The sequence below is a fragment of the Coffea arabica genome, chromosome 6c, assembly GCF_036785885.1.
Source record: "Coffea arabica cultivar ET-39 chromosome 6c, Coffea Arabica ET-39 HiFi, whole genome shotgun sequence".
Lineage (NCBI taxonomy): Eukaryota > Viridiplantae > Streptophyta > Magnoliopsida > Gentianales > Rubiaceae > Coffea > Coffea arabica.
The window spans coordinates 12115257-12137798 of NC_092320.1; the positions used below are offsets into that span (position 1 = coordinate 12115257).

Here is a 22542-nt window from a genome sequence, read left to right on the forward strand (position 1 = left end):
GTCCAAACCTGTTCAAATTATCCATTTTAACACATCTACTTTTACTAGTAGTTATTGATTAACGATATCCTCCAATCTATTTTAAGCAGTTAAATAACGTATGTAGCATATATTTAGCTATAGTAAATTATTACTAGTAAAAACCACCGAATAAGCAATAATACAAAACCAAAAGAATAAGTTAATGCATATAAATATTTAATTTTCTATATATAAATAATGGTAACAAAAGGAAGGAAATTATTAGCCGTATGATACAACGAGAGTTATGAAATTTGAAAAGGAAAAAAGAGAAAATAAAAAATAACATAAACAGAAATAATACTAAGCATATTAAGATGCGATGAAATACACGTTGAACTATATTTGGTTACTTTTATATTTTACACTTAATCATTTTACCTTCAAACTAAGAATGTTATCATTATGTAACAATAGTGGTATATTCAAAGAAGTATATCATTTTTAGGCAAAAAACTTATTAATAAAAAATATGCTATCTCTTGTTTTATTGCTAAATAAAATAACTTTTTTTTTTTTACTACATGGTCTATATGTGTAAGTACGTAAAATTAAGTTGAGTATTCTATTAATATTTATATATTCAAAATAAATATTTTTAAATATAATAATTAATATTTAAAAACACTTTATTAGTAATATATTATTTATATTTATACATGTTATTTTAGTAACCCATTGATTTAACCACCTAGTCACTAATTGAACCAAGTGACCTATCTATCTATTCGGTCCTTTTATTGGTTTCTTGACATTTAATAACTATGCTTTTTGAGGTATTTACTCTTTTAACAGATCCATTTTTAATTGCACTGACCAAAAACAATTAAATGAGCGGACCCTAAATATTCTGTAGTATATCCTTGGCGTGGCTCTAAATTAAGCCTCCCTAAATGGTGAAGCAGAAAATTACCCTTAAATCAAAATGTTCTGAATTATATCCTTGATGTGACTCTAAATTGAGCCCACCCAAATGGCAAAGCAGCAAATTTGACAAGAAATATTGAATTTCGGAAAAATCATCTTTGCAGCTGAACAAATTCCGAATTTTATTCTTTTCTCCTGCTGCTACTAATGTTGACCCAACAGAATTAGGGCATGTTTAGCAAATAAGTTTTTGACCAAATTTATCTGCTTCAAATTTTTTTTTCAACAATTTTTAATATAATAATCTCAAAAATTTTCTCAAAAATTTTAAGTTATACGTTTCAAAATATCTAAAAATTTATACACATCAAAAATTTTTTCTATAATTTTTATCATAATTTACAATTAAATTTTAGATAAATATTCAAAAAATTCATTCTTCAAACGGGGCTACATGGATCTTTTTACCTCAGACAAAAACAAAAATTTTATAGGATCGTGGTGCATTAAAATTCCGTCCTTGTCCCTTTGCACGTCGGCTTGAAATAAAAAATGTGGTTAATGGACCCATACTGCCTTGCTTTGCTTGCCTGCTGACTACACGTTGCAGTGCAAGGGCGTGTCCCTTTCGATTTTCGTCTGTGTTTCTTCCCTCTGAAAAAGAAAGTAATGGACCATCTGGTAACCAAACACCCGTAAAAGAGGGGAGAAAGAGGCAAGAGCCGGCTTTCTTGGCTAACGCCCGTACGCTAGTACTGCTGTGCTAGTAGAACTGAACCATCTTGACTTGAGTTTATTGAATAAGCCCAGAACAGTAATGGAGTCTCTGCTCATTGGGTCTTTTGCAAAGCCTTCATCTTTACCTTCATTTCCTCTCACTTCTGAGCTTTCTTCTCCTTCCTCCGGTAAGCAGAAATATGTTCTCAAATGTCGTTTCTGATAATTTATTTTATTGGATTTTGGGAAAACTGGGGTACCTGCATTGATTTTTTTGCTTTCGTCTCAGTGTTTAAGATTTTGGGATTAAGCTATATGGGACTTTAAAATTGTCTAATGTGTTCTCATTTAATTCATAATCGAAAAATTTTTAGCTAATCGTGTCAATTTCACTTGGGATTCAGTTCTTGAGAAAATTTAGCTTAATTTTCTTCATTCTGGAATTCAATTTCTGCTGTTTGTAGATAAAAATATTAGCTTTATGAGAATGCATGCTAACTGAAGAAGAAACAAAAAAGAATTAAATACGGAAGCTCATAAAGGGGGTGCATGCTGCAATTTCTTGTGTTTCTTTACTGTTTTATTTCCCTTTCTTGTTACTTCTTATAATTCTGAAATTGGTCCACTATGTTGATTCTATAGGATTTCTCTTGAAATAATTGGTTTAAATGTAGGACTGCTGGGTTTGAAATGCAAAAGATGGAACAATCTAGAGAAACAGTTAGCAGTGATCCCAAAAAGGCGGCTTCTGATGCGTCAGCATGTTGGTAGCGACAGCAGCCAAAAATTTGTTGCTTTTTGCTGGAAAGGAAGTGATAAGTATTTGGTGAATGCTGTCTCTGAACACCCTTTTGAATCTGAACCTTCGAACAGCCCCCTGAAGTCACTTCAAGCCAGTTTAGATGCTTTCTATCGGTTTTCACGTCCCCACACTGTTATAGGAACAGTTAGGTTCAGAGATCCCGTTGCTCTGAGTTGACATTAAGATGCTAACTAATTTTAAGCAGTAATCACTTTTTGTTTGTGTATGCTAGCATTTTCACGATGGCATGTGTACACATACATAGAAAGTAACTTCTCTGTTTGTAAGGAAGATTGTAAACTTTATTCACTTTTCTGTGAGCAGGTACTGAGCATAATTTCAGTTTCTCTACTTGCAGTCGAAAAGGTTTCAGATTTTTCTCCATTGTTTTTCACTGGGATGTTCGAGGTTCGTTTGATGTTTTGGATGATTCAAGAATTCAAGTATGGTATAATCTAATATGATGTTTTTAGGCATTGAAGTTGTTGGTTTTCAGGCCATTGCTGCTGCCTTCTTGATGAACATATACATTGTTGGCCTGAATCAGTTGTCAGACATAGATATTGACAAGGTAGGACATGCATGAATTCATTTCTTTTTTAGGTCCATGAATGAGTTGTCAGACATGGAAATAGATAAGGTAGGACATGTATAAATTCATTTCTCTTTTAGGTCCACATCTAAAATTTACTTCTTGCATTGCAATTTCACGAAACAAAGAATCAGAAGAAATCCAGCTGCCTTATGCAATTCAAGGGAAGGATTGATGGCAGGACATGGTCAATATGGCTATTCATGTAAAGGAATTTATTTAATTTTTTATAATATAATTCTGCAGAATGGTTACCTCTATTACCTTTATTTTCTAGTTTGCAGAGTATGTGAGCAGTTTCTAGATCATAGATTCTTTTACTATATCAGAAAGTCATAAACTTTGTTTTGCATTTGAATTAAGTGACAACTGTTATTATGTGTAAACAATAACAATTATCACTTGGAAATTGCGATATCTATTAGTGTTTTCTTTTAGCCACGCCGAGAGTTGCTGCATGTCCAGTTATATGGGATTGTTAGGAAGTTTGATTTTAATTTCAAGATTAAAATTCATTTTCCACATTACTGCTTTTCTCTACCTTGGCGCAAAGGATAAGTTAGGAGCTGAGGTGGCGTACATGGACAGGGTTTAACTATTTTATGATCTACTAAATTTATGACTGGACTTTTGTTTGTCAATGCGATTACTTCTTTTTCTTCTCTTCCACCAGTTATTTTAGTGATGTTGTTATTTCAGGTTAATAAGCCATATCTCCCATTGGCATCAGGGGAATATTCAGTCGAGACTGGTATAATAATTGTTTCATCATTTGTCATAATGGTAATTCTTAAGCTTCCACCAAACTTTGTGTGTTCTTTTGTCATTTTCTTTCATGGTATGACTGTTTAGTTGTCTGCCAGCTATTGTATGACAAATCACAAAACTTTTCCTCTAGATATGTAGTAGCTTGAAAGAATTTTTTTCATGAACATAAATCACTGGATAGCTAACCATTTTTTGCCGGCAGTGAGCGCCTATCACTACTCACCTTATATATTTAAATCATAAAAAGTAGTTAACTACTTTTTATACTAATTAGATGGTATATTTACAAAGAGCTCCAATGAATTCTGTAAATTACAATTGCCTTAATTGAGAGGTAGTTAACTCTGAAATATCCTTTTAAAGATGATGGCCAGTGGGGCTAACTGTTTTTAAAAATTGAGAACATCTTTAATGTGACTTCATGTTAACATTGATGGGGGGAGTCAGTCAATGTAGTTTAACTCACGGATCTTTGCCTATCTTTTTTTTTTTTTTGTCGATAAGATAGCTTCCTACACTATGGGGAGAGGGGGGCCTGAAGAGGTCCTGAGGTAACTCGGAGGAGACTAAACCACCATCAGACCAGACGGGTGCACTGCGTACCCGCCTGGATTTTTTAAGCAAGGCCACATTTAATTGTGGCAAATTGGTAACCCTTGCCTCCCACCCCACCAAGCCTTAATGCATTGGTGGTGGCCACCAACCCAAAGGCTGGTGGTTAGATCTTTGCCTATCTACTTTCGTGTGTTCTTCATTACTTGTCATAAGTCTATAGACTATTTAGTTTTTATTAGTATTTTCTTCCATATTGGAAACAATTGTGATTAGTTTTCTAGAGGTTATTTTGGAGTTCCTTCAGTAAATATTCTGAATGTTAACAGAGGAATTCTAGAATATTTGCAATATGTTCATTTATTCTTATTTACTTATCATGAAACTTATTTATTTCTCCTTACAGAGCTTTTGGCTTGGATGGATAGTAGGCTCATGGCCATTATTTTGGGCTCTTTTTGTCAGCTTTGTGCTTGGGACTGCATACTCAATGAACGTAAGTGAAATATGAAACCTATGCCTTCACTAAATAGTTTTCTTATTTCCGGAGACTCTGGATTTTGCCTTCAAATGCACTGCTGATGTCAATTTCCAATGCAGTAATTTTTTTTTTTTTGGCCTGCCCAAAGTATAAAGTCTTTAGTTTTGGTTCTCCAATGCAGCAATTTATATTTTTTGCCTGCCCAAAGTCAGTACTGATAAAGTCTTTAGTTTTGGTTTTGGTCCATTCCAATTTAGTATCACCTTCCCTCTATCCATCAGCAAAATGTAGTGGCTCCGCATGTTTTGCCACTACCTACTTACATTTGAAGTAAATATTGTTGGCTGAATATTCCACCCATGAAACTAAAATGTTCTGTTTGATGAGCATGATTTAGAATGGTTAGAATGGACATCTGCATTTTGCTGGTTAGAATGGTTGATCGTCACTAATCATAAGAGTACGAGGTAAGTTGACAGTGACTTGTTCAATCTGTCCTTTTAGTCTGATCTTACAACATTTCTGTTAGACAGGTATACATACGAAACTAATCTTGTAGCATGTCATCTTTACATTAAAACATTCTTTGATTGTCTTTAAGGATGTATATGGTTCTTGAATTGCTCTATGATATGATCTGTATTGTTGTTTCAGTTATATGCACTAGTAAATTGCCATTAACAACTTTACATTGAGGGTTGTTAAATTCTGGAAGCTCACAAACTCATCTGGCTTCTGCCCTCTCATGTCCTTAGTGTATAGGGACCATTGCTATTATTCTAGCTTTCCTAATGAAATGTGCCAGAAGATCCTGTGAGTAGGCTGCTAACCAATCTTGTATTTGTTGTAAGAGAAAAAGTTCTTGGCAAGCAAAAGTGGATGCACATTATGTGAAACTCCTATTTTGAAATTTTCTCGCATAAAACGTGTTCATCTTAGTCTTATGCTTTAGCAAGTAGTTCAGTTTTTGGCTTCTACACTGTTCGAGTGAGAGGAATAACATTTCCAATTTATTGGCTAATTTACTTGTGATGTCATGTTATGTGATAAGAGTTTTCAAAATCAAGTTTTGTTGCTTAATAGATCACAGGATTGCTTCACTGAATTACTTTGGTTTGGAACTTATTTTTCCTCCTGTATTATAATTCTTCAGGCCTTTCTTTGGTGGTACCACTTCAGGCCAACTTCCGATTTTGCAATTATTTGTAAACCTTCAAGATAATAGTTGCATATAAGACTCCAGAATTCCTTGTTTAGCACAGGATGCTTTTTCCTGAATGAAAAGAAAAAAGTGGAACTTGTTCTTAGTCTCCTTCGTCCTTTCAATTATCAATCTTCAGTTCATTTGGTGCTGGCAGGTCATCAAGCAAGAGGTTCTAGATTCAAATATTTCTAATATTTAATTCGTTTTAATATGTGAACAGCTCCATCAATACATTGCCAACAACTAGCCCTCAAAAAAAAAGAAAAGAAAAGAAAAACCTTGCATCTATCCGAGAGCAGGAAGCACGAGACCATAACTTCCCATTTGAAATATCATCTCCAATTAGAACATTTATTGCTGACAATGCAAATTAACACAGTAATGATTCCTGTTGATATATTGGGATAAGAATATAGAGCGATTGAGTTGGCTTACATAAAGTGGAATGGCCTAGCTGTTTAAGCAAGTACTTGCCCATGTTTAGCATTGTAGTGGTAGAAATCTGGGATACCCAGAAGGGGTTTTCTATGCCAATGCTCACAGTTTTCCGGTCCTTTGCAGGTACCATGGTTGAGATGGAAGAGATTTGCATTTGTTGCTGCACTCTGCATCTTAGCTGTGCGAGCTGTAATTGTACAGTTAGCATTTTATTTGCACATTCAGGTCATCCTCGATCTGTTCTAAGTAATATATTTTGGTATAAATGTTTTTTCTGTGAAATGGAGTGACTCAGTTTGTAGTTGCGAATTATGTTGTCATTCTCAGATAAGCTAACCGTGTTGAAATATGGCATTCTTTTTACCATTTCCTAATAGTCTCCGAGTTTAAGCAACAAGAGGACTTTTATCATCCTTTACTATCATATATGGTAGCAGTAGACTGGATGATTACCAATGTATAAGCTTGACAGTTCTGGTGATGCGTGGATCTGATTCTTTATGACCCTTGTTCACAGACTTATGGCAGTGTAATAAGCTTTGCTGCAGCTTAACAAATAGGGTTTCTTCTGGGATGTGAAGAATTGCTTGTTCTTGATATTTTGCTTTGTGATATTATGTCAGCTTCAGTTGCTAACTGATTACTAATCTGTAGTAAATTCTTTCAGACTTTTGTATTCAGACGACCAGCTCTCTTGTCAAAGCCTGTAATTTTTGCCACTGCATTCATGACCTTCTTCTCCGTTGTTATTGCACTATTCAAGGTGAATGTTTTTACTTGGTATGCTGGGGGGGTAATCTCTTGGTTACAAAGCAAAAGCATTTCAACTGAACAGCATCATAGAAGTTTGGGGCTTGGGATATCTATAAATTTATGATTACAATTTAAAGCTATCTTGGATTTTTTATACCATTCCTCTGATTGCATAACCAGTGTGACTAAATGTGTCCAATTCTGATATTTAGATCAAAGGATAACATTCTGTAATTTGTCCCCTTGCATTGAAGTCAACGTTGCTGTTATCTGGAATTCTGGTGACCGACTAAGAAACTTCAACCCTAAAATTTACATAAATGGTTTACTTAGGAATATTGCTACTTCAAACGAACATCTAAACTGCCTAAAGGTGATTCAGCATGTTGAACAATGTACAAGAAGAAATTACTATCTACTTTTTGATACAGGTTGCATTTAGCTTGGTTTGTGCTTTTCTTCTGCAAGATACTGGACTAAAGTGAGTTACGTGATGACATTTTTATTTTGTAGGATATTCCTGATATTGTTGGAGACAAGATATATGGTATTGAATCTTTTAGTGTCCGATTGGGTCAAGAGAGGGTTAGTTCTTAAGCATTGTTCACAAAAAATTCCAGGTCAAGGTCTTATTTTGCCTTTCTTTTCCCCGGGTTGGTCCTGATTCAATTATGACAGGTGTTTTGGATTTGTATATCCCTTCTTCAAATGGCTTATATTGTCGCTATTTTTGTTGGAGTGACATCTTCCCAACTCTGGAGCAAGTACATTATGGTAAGGATCTCTTCCTACGGTATTACTTTGTCATTGTGAGGCATCGAAGCGCTAAACTTGCACTCATACACAGTTCTGAAAAGTTAGGAGTTTCATTTGCAAAACTTCTTTACATAGGTTTCTTCCATAATTAAATTCAGTAGCGATTAACTAGCATTATACAACAGTCTCAATGCATCGTAAAATTCAGGTTGGTGGTCACATCCTCTTGGCTTCAATACTTTGGAGGCGAGCCAAATCTGTTGATCTGGAAAGCAAGACACAAATAATATCCTTTTACATGTTCATCTGGAAGGTACTGTCTGGTTCAAACTATGAAATTGGATATTCTAAAACCAAAATGAAACTTTAGCCTATCAAACAAGTGAGAGAATTTACATCCAAACTATTGACAAATGGCACTGAGCTGGGTAGCCATTGACCATTTTAACTTTCTGTACATATTTGGTGCATACTACAAAGAGAAATGGGGTGTTTAGACCCATACATACATCAGAAAGTTCTCTCGTGTTCTTTTATACACATGCTTGTTTTCCTGCATCTTTGAATTTAGCATCAGTACAAAACTAAAATGCGTTTTGGAATGTTTTGCATTTTGCAGCTCTTTTATGCAGAGTATTTCCTCATACCTCTAGTAAGGTAAGCTGGAGAAATTTAAAGAGAATGGCCCCCCATTTGTCTGCCTCATGGCATGACAAGGCTTTTTCCTTTTTTTCCTTTTTCCCCTTATGCATCTGTGGATTTGTGTTGAGTAGATACGGCAAGGATGCTTAGATTTGTGCTCCATGCAGAAGACTTGACATAGTCTTGGACTCGAATACTTCTAATTCTAGCCATGAAATCCTATTTCAAAGTCATTGTTGTCATTTTCCCTCTTGACCATTTACTGAATTGGGGAGTTAAAATTTCTGGATGATTGTGGTACGCATGCTTTTTTTTTTTTTTTCCCTGATAGTTATATGGATTATTAAGTGAAAGAGGGGAGAAAAAAAAAAAAAAAAAAAAAGAGGAAGATAATCCTAAACGAGGATGCAAATGCTCAGTATAATTGGGTGGTAGATAAATGAATACGCCTTAATCTAATAGTTGAAGTTGAGGTCCGAGAGTTTTGAACTTTGAGTTTAAATTCTGTGTCCCCTTTTCTATTCTTTAAATTCCACCATTTCCTTTTTAAAAAAAAAAAAAAAAATTAAGAAAGAAAAATTAGGTGCTGTAACTTGCGGACTGGTAGAGATGGAGCTGGTGGGCTCGCTGATCTTGACTAGACCAAAGATTGGAGGGTTGAACTGTCGGTTTGGTTGGGCTGGGCTGGGCCCAGACCATGACTAGGACTTTTCTAGTTCTCCTTCTTCACCTTTATTCCAAAGTTCCTAAGAAAACTACCTCAAGAAAATTGACACTCGAAAAAAACGTTTATTTCTCTGTTATACTAATAAACAACGACGTTTTCAATCATAATCTAGGCGTCGGTCGTACATTTGAGCTAAAGAAGAAATTGCCAAAGAACGACATATTTTGGTTTAGTCGAATATTTTAGGTAAATCAGGCTACGCATTTTAGTGGGTTTGTATTACGTAGACAGAGTGAATTGGATGACTTGGGGAAAGATGCAGGAAGCTTCCTACAAGGATGATGGTGCTGGCAATTAGAAATTAGCTAAAACTGGCAAAGCAATTTTAGTTCAATTATGGTGAACGTCAGGAATCACTAAGTAGGACTACCAAATTGCTTTAAAAAAAAAAAAAAAAAAAGTAGGAGTACAAATAGTTGACGAAGTTTTCAATTTTTTTTTTAATTTTTTTTTTTTCGTTGGCATCTTATAGTCGTCATCTTTATGCTCAGGTAAGATTTGGAGCTTATTTTATTACTATATTGGGTGCCATTTTACCTAGGTTTAGAGTTTGTTCAAATTTTAGCTTAGTCCATGGAGTTTGGAATTTCAAAAAAAAAAAATCTACGGAAAAGAGAAGGATCTGAAAGTCGAACCGGAAAAACTTTAAACCTTACAATGAGAAAGGGGAAAGGAGAAGGTTTGAAAGGGGAAAGGAGAAGGTTTGAAGATGGGATCAATTCACCAAGAAGGAAAAAATGAAGGTGTAAATCAGCGAGCGATGTCATAGTTAGAAAATAACTAATGTCCCAGTTAATTGAGTCAAGTCTTGGAAACATTAAATTCCTTTTAACTTACCTGCTGTCAATCTTTCACTTGCTTGCCCAAAGTTTGACCTCCTCTATTCATTTAAAATGATGATGATCTGTTTGATTTGCAATCAACATCATTCAACCATTCAAGCCCATAACGAGATGGAGAAAAATTCAAGTTGAGCTTTTGGATGCTTTATTGATTATTCTTCAACCCCATAAAAATTTTTTTTTAAAAAAAAAAAAGAAGAGAGAAAAGGCAGGACAGACAAGAACAGCACAAGGGTTGGATGAGTGGATGGTAGAAGCCTGAAATCCATGTGCCGTTGTATTTCCTAAGATGTACGTGGATGATCGAGCGTTAGAAGCTTTTCTTGATTGGAAGCACCAAACCGAGACAACCACTAAAAATTATTTCCAAACCTGCAGTGAAAATAAGACCAAATGGTGAATAGAATCTAGCCTGCCTCTTTAGCCTCTCTCCTCCCAATCTTCCCATACAATAATGTCGAAAAGTTGAAACCAGCTTTCAAGCCTGAACATAATGGGAGACGAGGAATTTACTCAAAAAGCACTGGACGGTAAGGAGTGGGTACAAAACACAACTAGCAATTTTCAATACCACTCAGTATTCATTTTTAGATCCTTCTGGCTACCGCTTGTATCTTGTCTGTCGTTGCTTTTCTAGTGGAGTTTTGTTATCTAAATTTTCTGGGGCACCAAAAAAAAAAAATAATAATAATGGGGGATGAAGATGGAGAGTGGGACCATGAGAATTTTTTTATCATGGAGGGGAGCAAGGGGAGGAGACCTCTGTCCATTCCATCCGGCCAAAAGTTCTCAATCAAGAGTCAAAACGGGTATAAAGTAGAATATATTCCAAAATAGCCAGAAACTTGAGTTGCGGGGATAGCCCTATTCTTCCGTCCCATGTCATGTGTCTCTTAGGCTATACATTCATGCATTTGTCCCCCGTTACAGAATCAAATTAAGGTCTACGTGCCCAATAATCACATAAAATGGGAGAGATAAAGGGCAATGTAATGAGAGGTTGTTTTTCAAACTTTTAAGGACCAAATCTACTATAATGAGAGGTTGTTCTTATGACCCACGAATGCCTCTGATCGGAACTGAAATTCAACAGCTTGTCATAATCGTAAGATTTAACTCCATACATTTGTCTCTAAAATCCAGCTTAGCCGCTAGAGATATTAGTTGATGACGGTGAAGTCTTTGATTCGACTTTTCAAATTCTCTCTTTTCATCCTTCTCCTTTATAAGGTTTAAATTTCCCCTTAAACCAAAAAAAAAATAAAAATCCCCTTCAATCTTCACCTTTAGAAGAACAGCAAATTAAGCACACTGGTAATCAGTCACTAATATGAATTTCAAACATGATTTTCAGAATTCAATGTCCTGTCTGCTTTAACTTTTCTTGAAAATTTGAAGGTTTAGGCCACATCGGCAGAGTTGTCAATAGATTTATAATAATCTGTTTAAAATAGAAAGAGAAGAACTAAGTAGATCTTTGTTGTAGAAGAGAAAGCTGATGTGAGAAATCTATGTAGTATCGATCTGCGCACAAACATTCCGCTCACTAAAAGACGGATTAGCTTGTTGATTTCATGGATCCACTTCTTCTTTTTTTCTTTTCTTTCGAGATAAGTGGAAGGTTTCGAATCTAGAATCTCTCACTTACACTCCCTTCCCTTCCGATGGTACCCAATCCATTCCCCTCTCATGATCCACTTATAAATACTCCACTTTATTATTTTGCACACAAAAGGATCTTCAAGCATCCTCGCTTTCATTTTTCTGAGAAATCTTATCAATATACAGAAAATCATGAATTGAAATGTGAAATGTGGCCAGTTGTAGCACACATTAATTTAGCAACCCTTTATATAACGAGAAATGACGTGCTTACTAAAGCATTCAGATAGTAATAGGCTATCTATCGTGGTTTTATAGTATGCAATAATTCATCAATTTTTAGTTTGCTTGTCAAATACTACTGGCAAATTAACAAGCGATCCTTGGGGCGTAGGGTGACACCCTAAATAGTGAATTTGGAGATTGCATGCATGATGCAGTTAGGGATGACAAAGGTATGCACGTTTTGGGGAAAAATGAAATAGTAGTCCCCACAAATTTGAGAATCAAAGGAATTAGCAGTCCCCACAAATTTGCCTTCCATGAACTTCAAACATGAAAATGTTTTGGTTTACCTACTCGTTATTTTCCGTGGAGGGATGGAATTTGGAAACGGGAATGGAGCAGAGAATTAGAATTTAGAGTCGAGAGCCTTGGAGTCTCTGCCCTTAGTCCTTGGACCTTGCTTTATCTAACCTTCGCCGTCATGCCTGTTGAAAAAGTGGACTTGCAGAGAGGCCAACTTCAAGTTGGGCACGCAAGGAAAGAGCGTGCTGTTGCCTATTAGACGAGTATTTGAGACAAAAGATGAGAGATTTTGGGTCATAATCAAACAAAACAATTACGGCTCGCTTCTTCCACTCATTAAAAATGGGATTTAATTCTCGCTGCCAGTTAATATTCTCCATCTACCATCTCCCTATCCTTTCCTTCGTTTGGTTCTCTCTCTCTCTCTCTCTCGTCCTCCCTTTACTGATAAATTAGGAAGAAGAACATCTTTTGGGTTGTGTAAGAATCAATGATCTATACTAGTCGCTTAGAAAAATTCATTTGGATATGACTGTCCAATCACCCGTAATATCATACATGTAGGTTTGACCATGAAATAGTTTGGAGTATGTGGACAGCCACCGACGACGATAAGATCACTATCTACATTGCTTATTCCCTCTGCTGCTCTGCTCAAATTTTCAACTTCCATATTTTCCCAGGGAAGGTTCTACTCTATTTTCTATATGTTGCCCGGAAGCCAAATTTACCACAAACGTCGCTCTCTTTACTTCCTACACTTGGCCCCTGGTCATCAAAAACCCCACGCCTGGTACGGAGTTGAAAAACTCCAGAGAGAACATGAAACTTCCTCTAGAGAACTGTATGTACTTGGCCTTTTCAGAAAGCTGCGGACATATATGGTTTCTGGAGTGATTACTGACTTCATTATTTTTATAGCGTCAAAAATCAGTTGCATAATCTACCCCGCTTTTGAGTCATTGTTGATGTCAACTAGCAGCCAACGTTTCACTTTGACTGCGATTTTATCTCCATTATTGGGACTCTGGACGTAAGCATGTAATTAAATAATCTCACGAACTAAGACACATTTAATTGCCACTAGTTTAAATTGAAGGGCTATATAGTTGTTGATAAACAACGCAGAGTAGTCGGTATGAAAGCCCTGCTACAGTGAAAAACAGGTATTAGCCGTACAAATTGCAAGATCATGATGATTTCAGCTCTAATTAATTGATTGTGCAATATAATATGAGTGCGTGCATGTCTTCATGTGAATGTCCAGTATCGCTCGCGAAATGCTGAATTTCTTTTTCTTTTTCTTTTTTTTTTTTTAGTGGTTGCTCTGTGCAGATATCTAGTAGACAGGAAACCTGGAAAATTTAGGCCAACAAAATCTACTTTGTGGGGTGGATCTCATGGTTTAGTTCTCTAAAAGGACATTAAAGCCAGCCAAAAGCCATGCTCTCACGAGTCATGAGTCACGACTCACTTGCAAAGGTATAGCAAAATAAGAATGGAGATATTAACGAGTGCTCAATGAGTATTAAATTAATAATTAAGGAGCACTTCAAATATGAGTTTCTCTTTTTAAAGGAATGCCTTTAGATTTTTATTTTTTTTTTTTTTAAAAAACCCTCGTTACTATCGTAAGCAAATTCAAGTATTAACTAATTTATTATGGCCAGTGAACTAAACAAGTTTTGTGACTAGTGGGTGCAAGCGTAGCCTAATTAATAAGACATATTTTACCTGTAATCGAATTATCTAAGAGGTAAGTGAGGAGTCACGGTTGATCCTCTTTTTTTCTTTTATTTATAAAAAGACATATTAACGTATATTTAATTAGTGAATAACTCTATTATCAATTAATCATGTGTTCGGATGAGATAACATCAGAAGATGCTTGCTACTCATCCGTGAATAAAAGTGAATTACTTCAGTCGAGCTTTTGCTGTTTTATAGATATCATTTTTCCCCCTTCATAACTGGTTCAATTGGTGCAAATTTAATTGACATCAGAATCATGATCTCCTGAAACTCTCACTTGAAGGGTTGACTTTTATTTCTATAGTCGGTAATTTCGTGCAAGTTTGCCAATAAAAACCCAGAGACAAATTAAGACAATGACAACGACCACAAAGGCTAAATATATCTTCTATTTTGGCAAAATGTGTCTAGCGGCACCATAATTGTACTCTGATTACGTTTTCCTCAGCATTATTAGAAAAGAAATCTGGCAAAGTGATCGAAGAAACCAGCAAGTATGAATTGAATATTCAAACAAGCAGGCTACACGTGTTGCCAAATGGCTCTTAAATATCTGCTTCTTGATGCTCTCAATCAAATGATGCCAATTGTTCTGCTTAAGCTGTAACGTAACTTGCTGGGAAATCATCAATAATATTCAAGCCACGAGACCTTGAGAGTAAACCAGCATCCTCCAGCCGGGGATGAAAGGTTACTTTGATGAGGCCAAAAACAGCTATAGTTTTCACCATCGAACACCAAGGGGTCCAGATTCGGCCGACAAGATTCGACGGTGCAAAGTTTTATATACATAAGCACTAACAAACCATTTTGTGCTGTCGTTTCATGTAAAACTAACAAAATTGTAACGACAAAACAAAGGGAATAGCAATACTAGAGGTGTCAAAATGGATGACTTAGGCGGGTTTGGGTTGGGTAAAATGGGTAATGGATATAAGTGAGTCAACTCATTTATACCCATTTAATTAGATGGGTATAAATGGGTAAGTCAAAAAATGAATTGGGTAACCCAATTACCCATTTATAACCCATTCATTTTAACTTTTTGTAAATTCATTTAAATTCATTTTTGCAAACTAAGTTAGCAATTTATACCACTCTTTGTACCCATCATTAGTTTTAAATATTTACTTATAATGTTCAATAAACTTAATTACCAATTTTTTTTTCATTTATACTCTATGTCACAAAATTACCTATTATTTAATAATTGAATAATAAGAATATAAAAATTTGAACTAAGTTCTATAAAATTTAATATAAAAACTTAATCGAAAAATTTTGAACCCCTAACATTTTTTTCATATATAAATTTAAAATTTCATTTTATAAAGATAAGAAAATAGGCTAAAATTTATCATAAATTGCTAATGCTAAAAAATGAGCAAGTTAACAAACTAAGAGAAAATAAAATAATAAGATAAAATCAACAAATAATAATAATAATAATAATAATGAAACAAAAGTTGTTGACATCATGACAAAATGAAAATTTTGAAAAAAAAAAGGTGGGAGAAAAGAAGAGACTTGGGTGGAAGAGAATTCTAAATGGGTTAATTGGGTTTGATGGGTTACCCAATAATACCCATTTATTAAATGGGTATTATTGGGTAACCCATTTATACCCGTATACAAAAATTTAAGATACCCATATACATCTATTCATGGACGGGTATGGGTAAATTTATTTAGGTGGGTTGATTTGTCACCTCTAAGCAATATCATAAATGAACGGGTGGGATTGGGTGCCGTAGCTGTACGAGCTTCTTGTGCAGTAGTTTTCGTCTTCATCATTAACGTGAATCCGACGAAAATTTTGTTTTGAACTATGATGGTTCCGTTGTATTCAAATTTTGTTCCATTGTTCTACAACTAACGTCTTTGCTTCTGCTTTTTTTGAGCAAGGACCAATACTTTTACCAAGTTTGACTTTGAGCACTCAAATTTATATCTTACCTCATTTTACATTTTTTATTTTGATACTTATGATATTGGCCTAGCTAATAATGGTAGCAATATAATGTTACCATAAAAAAATATCTTGAGTGCATTTTTTCTGGCAACGCTTCCGTTTGCCGCCATATGAGTGCTCTTTTTATGTGTTCAGGGAAAGAAGTTTTTATCTCAACAACAACAAACATTTCATTTCTTTCTTTCTGAAGGAGAAAGTGGTTCGAGAATTGAATGAGATAAGTAAGGAAGATAAACGGGAAAATTTTAAATTCAGGAGGCAGGGCTGCAAACTTTTGTGTTTAGCTTTGGATGCCAAAGTCAAAAGAACATTTTAAATTAGATATCAAGCTTATCTACGAGGCCCTATCCACAAAAATTATATGATGATAAATATGTACCAAGTTTTCCAATTTATCTCTTAAACTTCCAAGCTTACCAACTTTTTCTCCTTTCTCCAAGTACGAAGTTTCTCAGTTTATTTCGTCTCTTAAACTCCCAAGCTTACCAACTTTTTCTTCTCTCTCCAATCCGAAGAACTTCCAAGCTTACCAACTTTTTTCTTCGCTCCCTAAGCAAGAAGTTTCTCAATGGGATAATTTCAAAAACCTCCCCTGAGATTTCTGATAATTTCACTAGCCTCCCCAAAAGTTACAAAATTTCACAAACGACCCCTACGATTAAGGTTTTTATAACAAAATTAGTTCAATTAGAAAAAAAGTACTTTAAAAAAAGAGAGATGAAACTTTAATTCCATAAATACCCGTTATGCATATGTATAAATTGTATTAGTAAAAGATAAAAATAATTAAAAGTTAGAAACAATTAATACATACATTTCATTATTCAAAAAATTCATATTTAATAAATTAGACAACACAAATAAGTAACAAAACTACACTAATGATCACAAGATTCAGCAAAATAGACTAGTCATCTCTTTTAACATGATGTTTGCCATGATTCTTATGATTTTGAACAAAATTTTTTTTAAAATTTTGCCTTTCTTTTCCCTCTTCTTCCATTAGGTATATTAATTGATGTTATTTTGTAAATACAAGTCATCATTCATTATTAAGGAAATTTTCAACAGTTATTTTCATTAGTTAGTTATTAATAGTTAATTAGTACTCCAATTACTTAATCGTTGGATATTAGTAAATGAGAATGAATGAAAAAGAAAGACAAAATTTTAAAATTTTTATTAATCAAATTCACAAGAATAATAGCAAATATCATGTCAAAAGAGATGACTAGTTTGTTTTGCTGAATCTTGTGATCATTAGTGTAGTTTTTTACTTATTGGTGTTGTCTAATTTATTAAATATAAACTTTTTGAATAATGAAATATATGTATTAATTGTTTCTAACTTTTAATTATTTTTATTCTTTTACTAATAAAACTTATATACATGCATAACAGGTATTCATGAAATCTAAGTTTTATCTCTTTTTTTAAAGTACGTTTTTAATGTTATTTTTTCTAATTAGACTAATTTTATTATCAAGACCTTAAAATTTTATTATCAAAATTTTAATCTCAGGAGAGATTTGCATAATTTTGTAAACTTTAGGAGAGACTAGTGAAATTATCAAAAACCTCAGGAGAGGTTATCCCTTTCTCAATTTATCTCTTGAACTTCCAAGCTTACCAACTTTTTCTTCTCTCTCTCTCTCAGGAGTTGAGCTCTCTTTTTCTTTTGTTTTCTTTTTAAAATTCTCAAACCAGGCTTTAGTTACCCAGATAAACGTTGTCAATATAGCTAAAGATCAGGGGAAATGGCTGGCACGAGCCGGAGAGGGACATGCATATGAATTGGATGTTTCAATGGCGTTGAATCGTGGTCATTTGGGTGCGAAAAAATACTACTACTTGCTAAGAAATTTATCCATGAAATTTAACAGTTCAAGGAATCTGAAGGTCAGGACTCGGGAGAAGAAGCGGTCCAAATCGGGAGAAGAGGCGGTCCAAATCTAAGTTCTTGTTTAATAATGGTTTGTTTGGATTGTGTTTTATTTCCCCAATTTTATCTGCTTACATCATCATTACAATTTTCAATACACCTTTTTATCTTCCCAATTACCTTTTTATCTCACACACATCACATCACAAAAAGTGCTACAGTAAAAATATTCCAAATAAAACACAATCTAATTCAACATTTAAACTTAATGAATTTAAATATTAACATATTTATATGTCTTTAATAATCAAAATTTAAACATTTGAATTAATTAAGTGGCACTGAATTTTATAAGCAAAATTTACTCCTAAAAATAAGTGATAAATTATTCACTTATCTCTTAATTTGATATACACTCAAATATATTAGATTTAGTACTTAATAATTTAAATAAATAATAAATTATTTATTTATCACTTTAATGTGATATATATTTAAATATATAAAATTTAATGTTTAATAATTTTAAATTTACTTTTTTAAACTTTAATTTTATGGAACGCACCCTAAATCTTTTTTTAATGCGGTCCTTTGTTTTACCGGGACTATGACCTCCCAGTTACTTTAGAATTTAAAAAAAAAAAAAAAACCGGCGTTATTGACTATGTTATTGCACAGTGGAATACTCACATCGGAATCGCAAATGTGTTTGCCCTTTTTTAGGCTTCAAAGGGGGCGACGACTTTCTATTGTAGGGGGCCCCGCTCTATTAAAGTCAATCTCTTTTGTCATAAAATAAATCACTCTGTCACTGCCATTTTCGTAGCAATGATAAACACCCACCACAAGATATGTATTATTGAGCTGGGAATTTTTAATTTCTGAAAATTTCAGTATAATAATGAATTGTTAGTAGTTTTTTTTTTTTTTATAGCGCAAAGTATTATTGTGGGCCATGCAAAAGCTAGAGTTGGCGAAATTATCACATGATATTTCGCATTATCAACGGTTTTCCGTGGCCACGATAGTCATTGACCAGATGTCGCAGTTGATACGGACGGATTGAGGTCCTCGTAAAATTACAAGGGATAATAATGCTTCCCGAAAATCAAGAGCCATAATCTCGTTCGATTGCTAATACTATTTGCTTTTGATTTTAACTTTTTGTGTATGTATGTTTCCGTTCTCACAGCAAACATTGCTATTATCGAAATGAAACAACAAATTTCGTTCCCAAAAACCGGTTCAACTCATGACAACGTTGAGAGTGTTTGAATAGGAAATTACCTGAAATATTATTTAAAATAATTATAATAGTACTTTTTATGATGTAATGTACGTAAGATAAAAAGATAGTTGATAATATAAAAAAATTGATTGAAAAATACGTCTATAATAAAAAGTAAATAGTATTTTGTAAACAAAATAAGTCTCGATCCAAACAAACCCAGATCAATTAGATAACTAAAGGCTTTTTAATTCAATTATCAAATACTTACTTTTTCCCTTATTCTAGTAGAGTTTAGGATCTCTTTTTTTTTTTTTTTTTTTTTTAAAAAAGCGCAACATTTTTTTATTTTTGGTACATGTGATCGAAATTTAAATGGGATTTTCATCTCAAACTTTGAATACAAAATGAAGGATAGTCCTCCAACACTCGGAAACAATAATATAATTTTCAGCTCCTAAATTGTTTACTGCATCGGTTTTCTCGAAATATTTGAGCTGAATTTGAAAAATCCTCTCATTTGAGCTTCTATACAGGATTAATTTCACGGGCTCTACGGAACTCGTAAAGCAACTTCTAAAGTGAACATATAGATTGAACAGCTCCATTCATTGTACCTCTAAAGCCACCACTGGTTAAGAATTTTGACTTCACTTTTTGAGAGGTAGAATTTGAGCAACTTTAAATACGCAATTCCCCACCTAACAAGAAGATTAGAGTCATAACTCGTCTTATAAAAATTTTAAAATAATACTAAAAAAAGAAACAAAAACTTGCATTATTAGTATTAAAGTGGCATCAAAAAATGGGAAAAGATCTCCCCCAGGGAAACATATTTCTCCTGCTGCCCCGTATGTGCGTGACTCGACTACTAACATTTGAATTTAGGGTTCATTTGGGAGTGAATGATTTGGATAGAAAAGAAGAGAAAAGAAGAGAAAGAGCGATTTTCCTTTGTTTGATAGTTTTAAGTAGGAAGGAAAAGAAAGGAAATGAGAGGATGAATAGTGACAAAAATGTTTCCTCTCAAATTGGAAAGAAATGGAGAGAAAGTTTGGAGAAAGCTTGTTAATTTTTCTAAAATGCCTTTTTTGTTCTTAAAAATGCCTTGAATAAATATTTAATGACTTCCATATTCAAAATCATTCCACTAATTCTCAAAACTCCCAAACAACATAACAATCTCTTCTCTTCTCTCATGACTTAAGCTTTCCCTTCTTTTATTTTCTATCATAAACTCCCAAACTAAGCCTTAAGGGCAGCAGTTAATAAAAGATCTTAGCATATAATAATTTTTTTTTTCTTTCCGAGGAAAGCAGTTGCTTCTATTTACTACTACCAGAAGAACTTTTAATTAGTGTACTACATAGTAGTAATATACTCCCTCCGTTCCGTTTTGTTAGTCCTGATTTTTTTTTCACACAGATTAAGAAAGTGTAATTAATTTGGTTGGAAATATAAATTTAGATTAATAATTTCCTAAAATACCCTTATGCTAATCACGAAAAGTGCCAATTAATATCAGTTACAGCTAATGGGTTAGTATTGGAAAAGCTCAATGTATTCAATGTAGTGGGTTAGTATTTAATAACAATGTATTAATAACAAGATATTTAATAAGGGTATTTTAGATAATTTGAAAGATTACTACATTTCTTAATGGGAAAGTGGATTACAATTTGGGACGGACGAAAAAGGAAAACAAGACTAACAAAGTGGGACGGAGGGAGTACTAGCATTGTACTAACATAAAAGAATGGGAAAATGATTGTGTCAGACCAGGTTTCAGTTTCCTAGAACAAGTACTACTAATATAGCATCACGTACAACATTCTAGTAGTACCTTGCCGTTATAGCAGGTGTACCCTCCCAGCCTGACAAATTAAAAGGAAAGGGTTGGTGGGGCAATTAATTATCTTGCACAAATAATGGTTGCCATGTTGACAAGCTGATGGTAGTCCTTTTTCTGGCCTTTGGGACCCACAAAGGCAGCCCAATTTGGACGGCGAGTGCGTGAGGAAGGTTGGCACCCCGATGCACCATGCAGGTGCACCCGACAAGTCACCGGTTAGGGTAGCCGGGAGAAACAATTGGAAATTAATTGGCACATTTGATCCTTGAACTTTACTCTTAGTTTCGATTTTGTCCCTGATACTTGAAGACTAATTTATAAATTCCCAAAATCCCCATATATATATATATGGTTCGAAAGCTATTTATTTAGTCATTAGAGCCTACTTCTCAATAAATAGTAGTAGGGTGTTTTATGTGAAGATGCGTCAAGGTCAAATATTGTGAGCCGCGCGAGATTACGAGTTCGTATGGATTGAAATTTCTCATCCTCCTTCATTTTATCTTTGAAAATCTTCCTTCTGACCTATAACATTTTATCAACGAAAGGCTAAAAGCTATTTTTGGTTGAAAATCTTGGTCATTTTTATTTGAAAATTTTTGGAAAGTACATTTATGAGTTGTGGAATGTACAGTTTAATTATTAATGTTTCGATTGTTTCATCCAAATCAATCAATGATATTAGAAGACGTATAAGCACATGAATTTTTTTTTTTTTTTTTTTGTTAACGCCGGCTTAGTGATCTAGTAGTAGCATTTTTTGCTCTTAAATGCCGAGGAACAACAATAATAGCTTTAAACATGCTAAGCACTTCCTTTACAAATACTAAAGAAGAGAAATGAACCGTCAAGAGGTAAAAGTGGAACCAAGCTTCGGGACCAAATTTGGAAAATCTCATTTAGTTAAGCTCCTCGAATAGATTCTACTAATAACCAAAAATACATATATCTATAGAGTAAATTTTATATATATTGGCGGCGTACACACTATCAAAATTAAATATACGTTACACATGCAAAATTTAAATTTTAAATTTAATGATGAAAGTGTATATGCTGTCGGCGAATGAAAAATTAATCAATATCTATATGTACGTAAAAACATAATAATTTTGCCAAATTAATATTAAGAGAGAGAGAGAGAGAGAGAGAGAGAGAGAGAGAGAGAGAGAGAGAGAGAGAGAGAGATAGATGAAGATAAAATGTACATGCCTATAGGTGAGAGAGACGGAGGGAGAAACAAAGGGGCCACTTGAGGGAGTTGGGGTTGTAAGCAAAATTGAGACTTTTGGAGCTGGTTACATCTCTATTCTCTTCGTGCCCTCGAGGAGATTTGTTTAGGCAGAGCAAGTATAAAAACGCACCCCCTCTTGGCCTCATCTCACTTCAAAGATATCAGAATCCCTTTCAAACTGTAGCCTTGTTGCGGGTTGTGGCAGGATTGTGTGTTCTGCCGCCTGTCCCTCCCCTCATCTCACCTCCCCCACGCCCAATCCCCAACCCTCTAGTATTAGTGATGTACTAGGACTACTTTCCTAGGGGATTGTAATAACTCATTCAATGA

General features: G+C 34.2%; 1 protein-coding gene across 3 annotated transcripts; it reads left to right on the forward strand.

Moving 5' to 3' along the window:
- Positions 1-1476: 1476 nt before the first annotated feature.
- On the forward strand, positions 1477-8835 carry LOC113694253 (homogentisate phytyltransferase 1, chloroplastic). Of its 3 annotated transcripts, none has more exons than XM_027213148.2 (12): positions 1477-1793; positions 2280-2551; positions 2732-2815; positions 2904-2978; positions 3699-3782; positions 4726-4815; positions 6566-6667; positions 7110-7205; positions 7709-7780; positions 7874-7969; positions 8160-8264; positions 8571-8835. In XM_027213148.2, the coding sequence occupies exons 1-12, from the start codon at positions 1706-1708 to the stop codon at positions 8610-8612; spliced, it is 1206 nt and encodes a 401-aa protein (XP_027068949.1). In that variant the 5' UTR covers positions 1477-1705; the 3' UTR covers positions 8613-8835. The 3 variants fall into 3 exon arrangements, with proteins under 3 accessions (XP_027068949.1, XP_071909027.1, XP_027068950.1); XM_027213149.2 differs by having other exon boundaries at positions 1481-1793; positions 2280-2431; XM_072052926.1 differs by lacking the exon at positions 7110-7205.
- The last annotated feature ends 13707 nt before the right edge of the window (positions 8836-22542 follow it).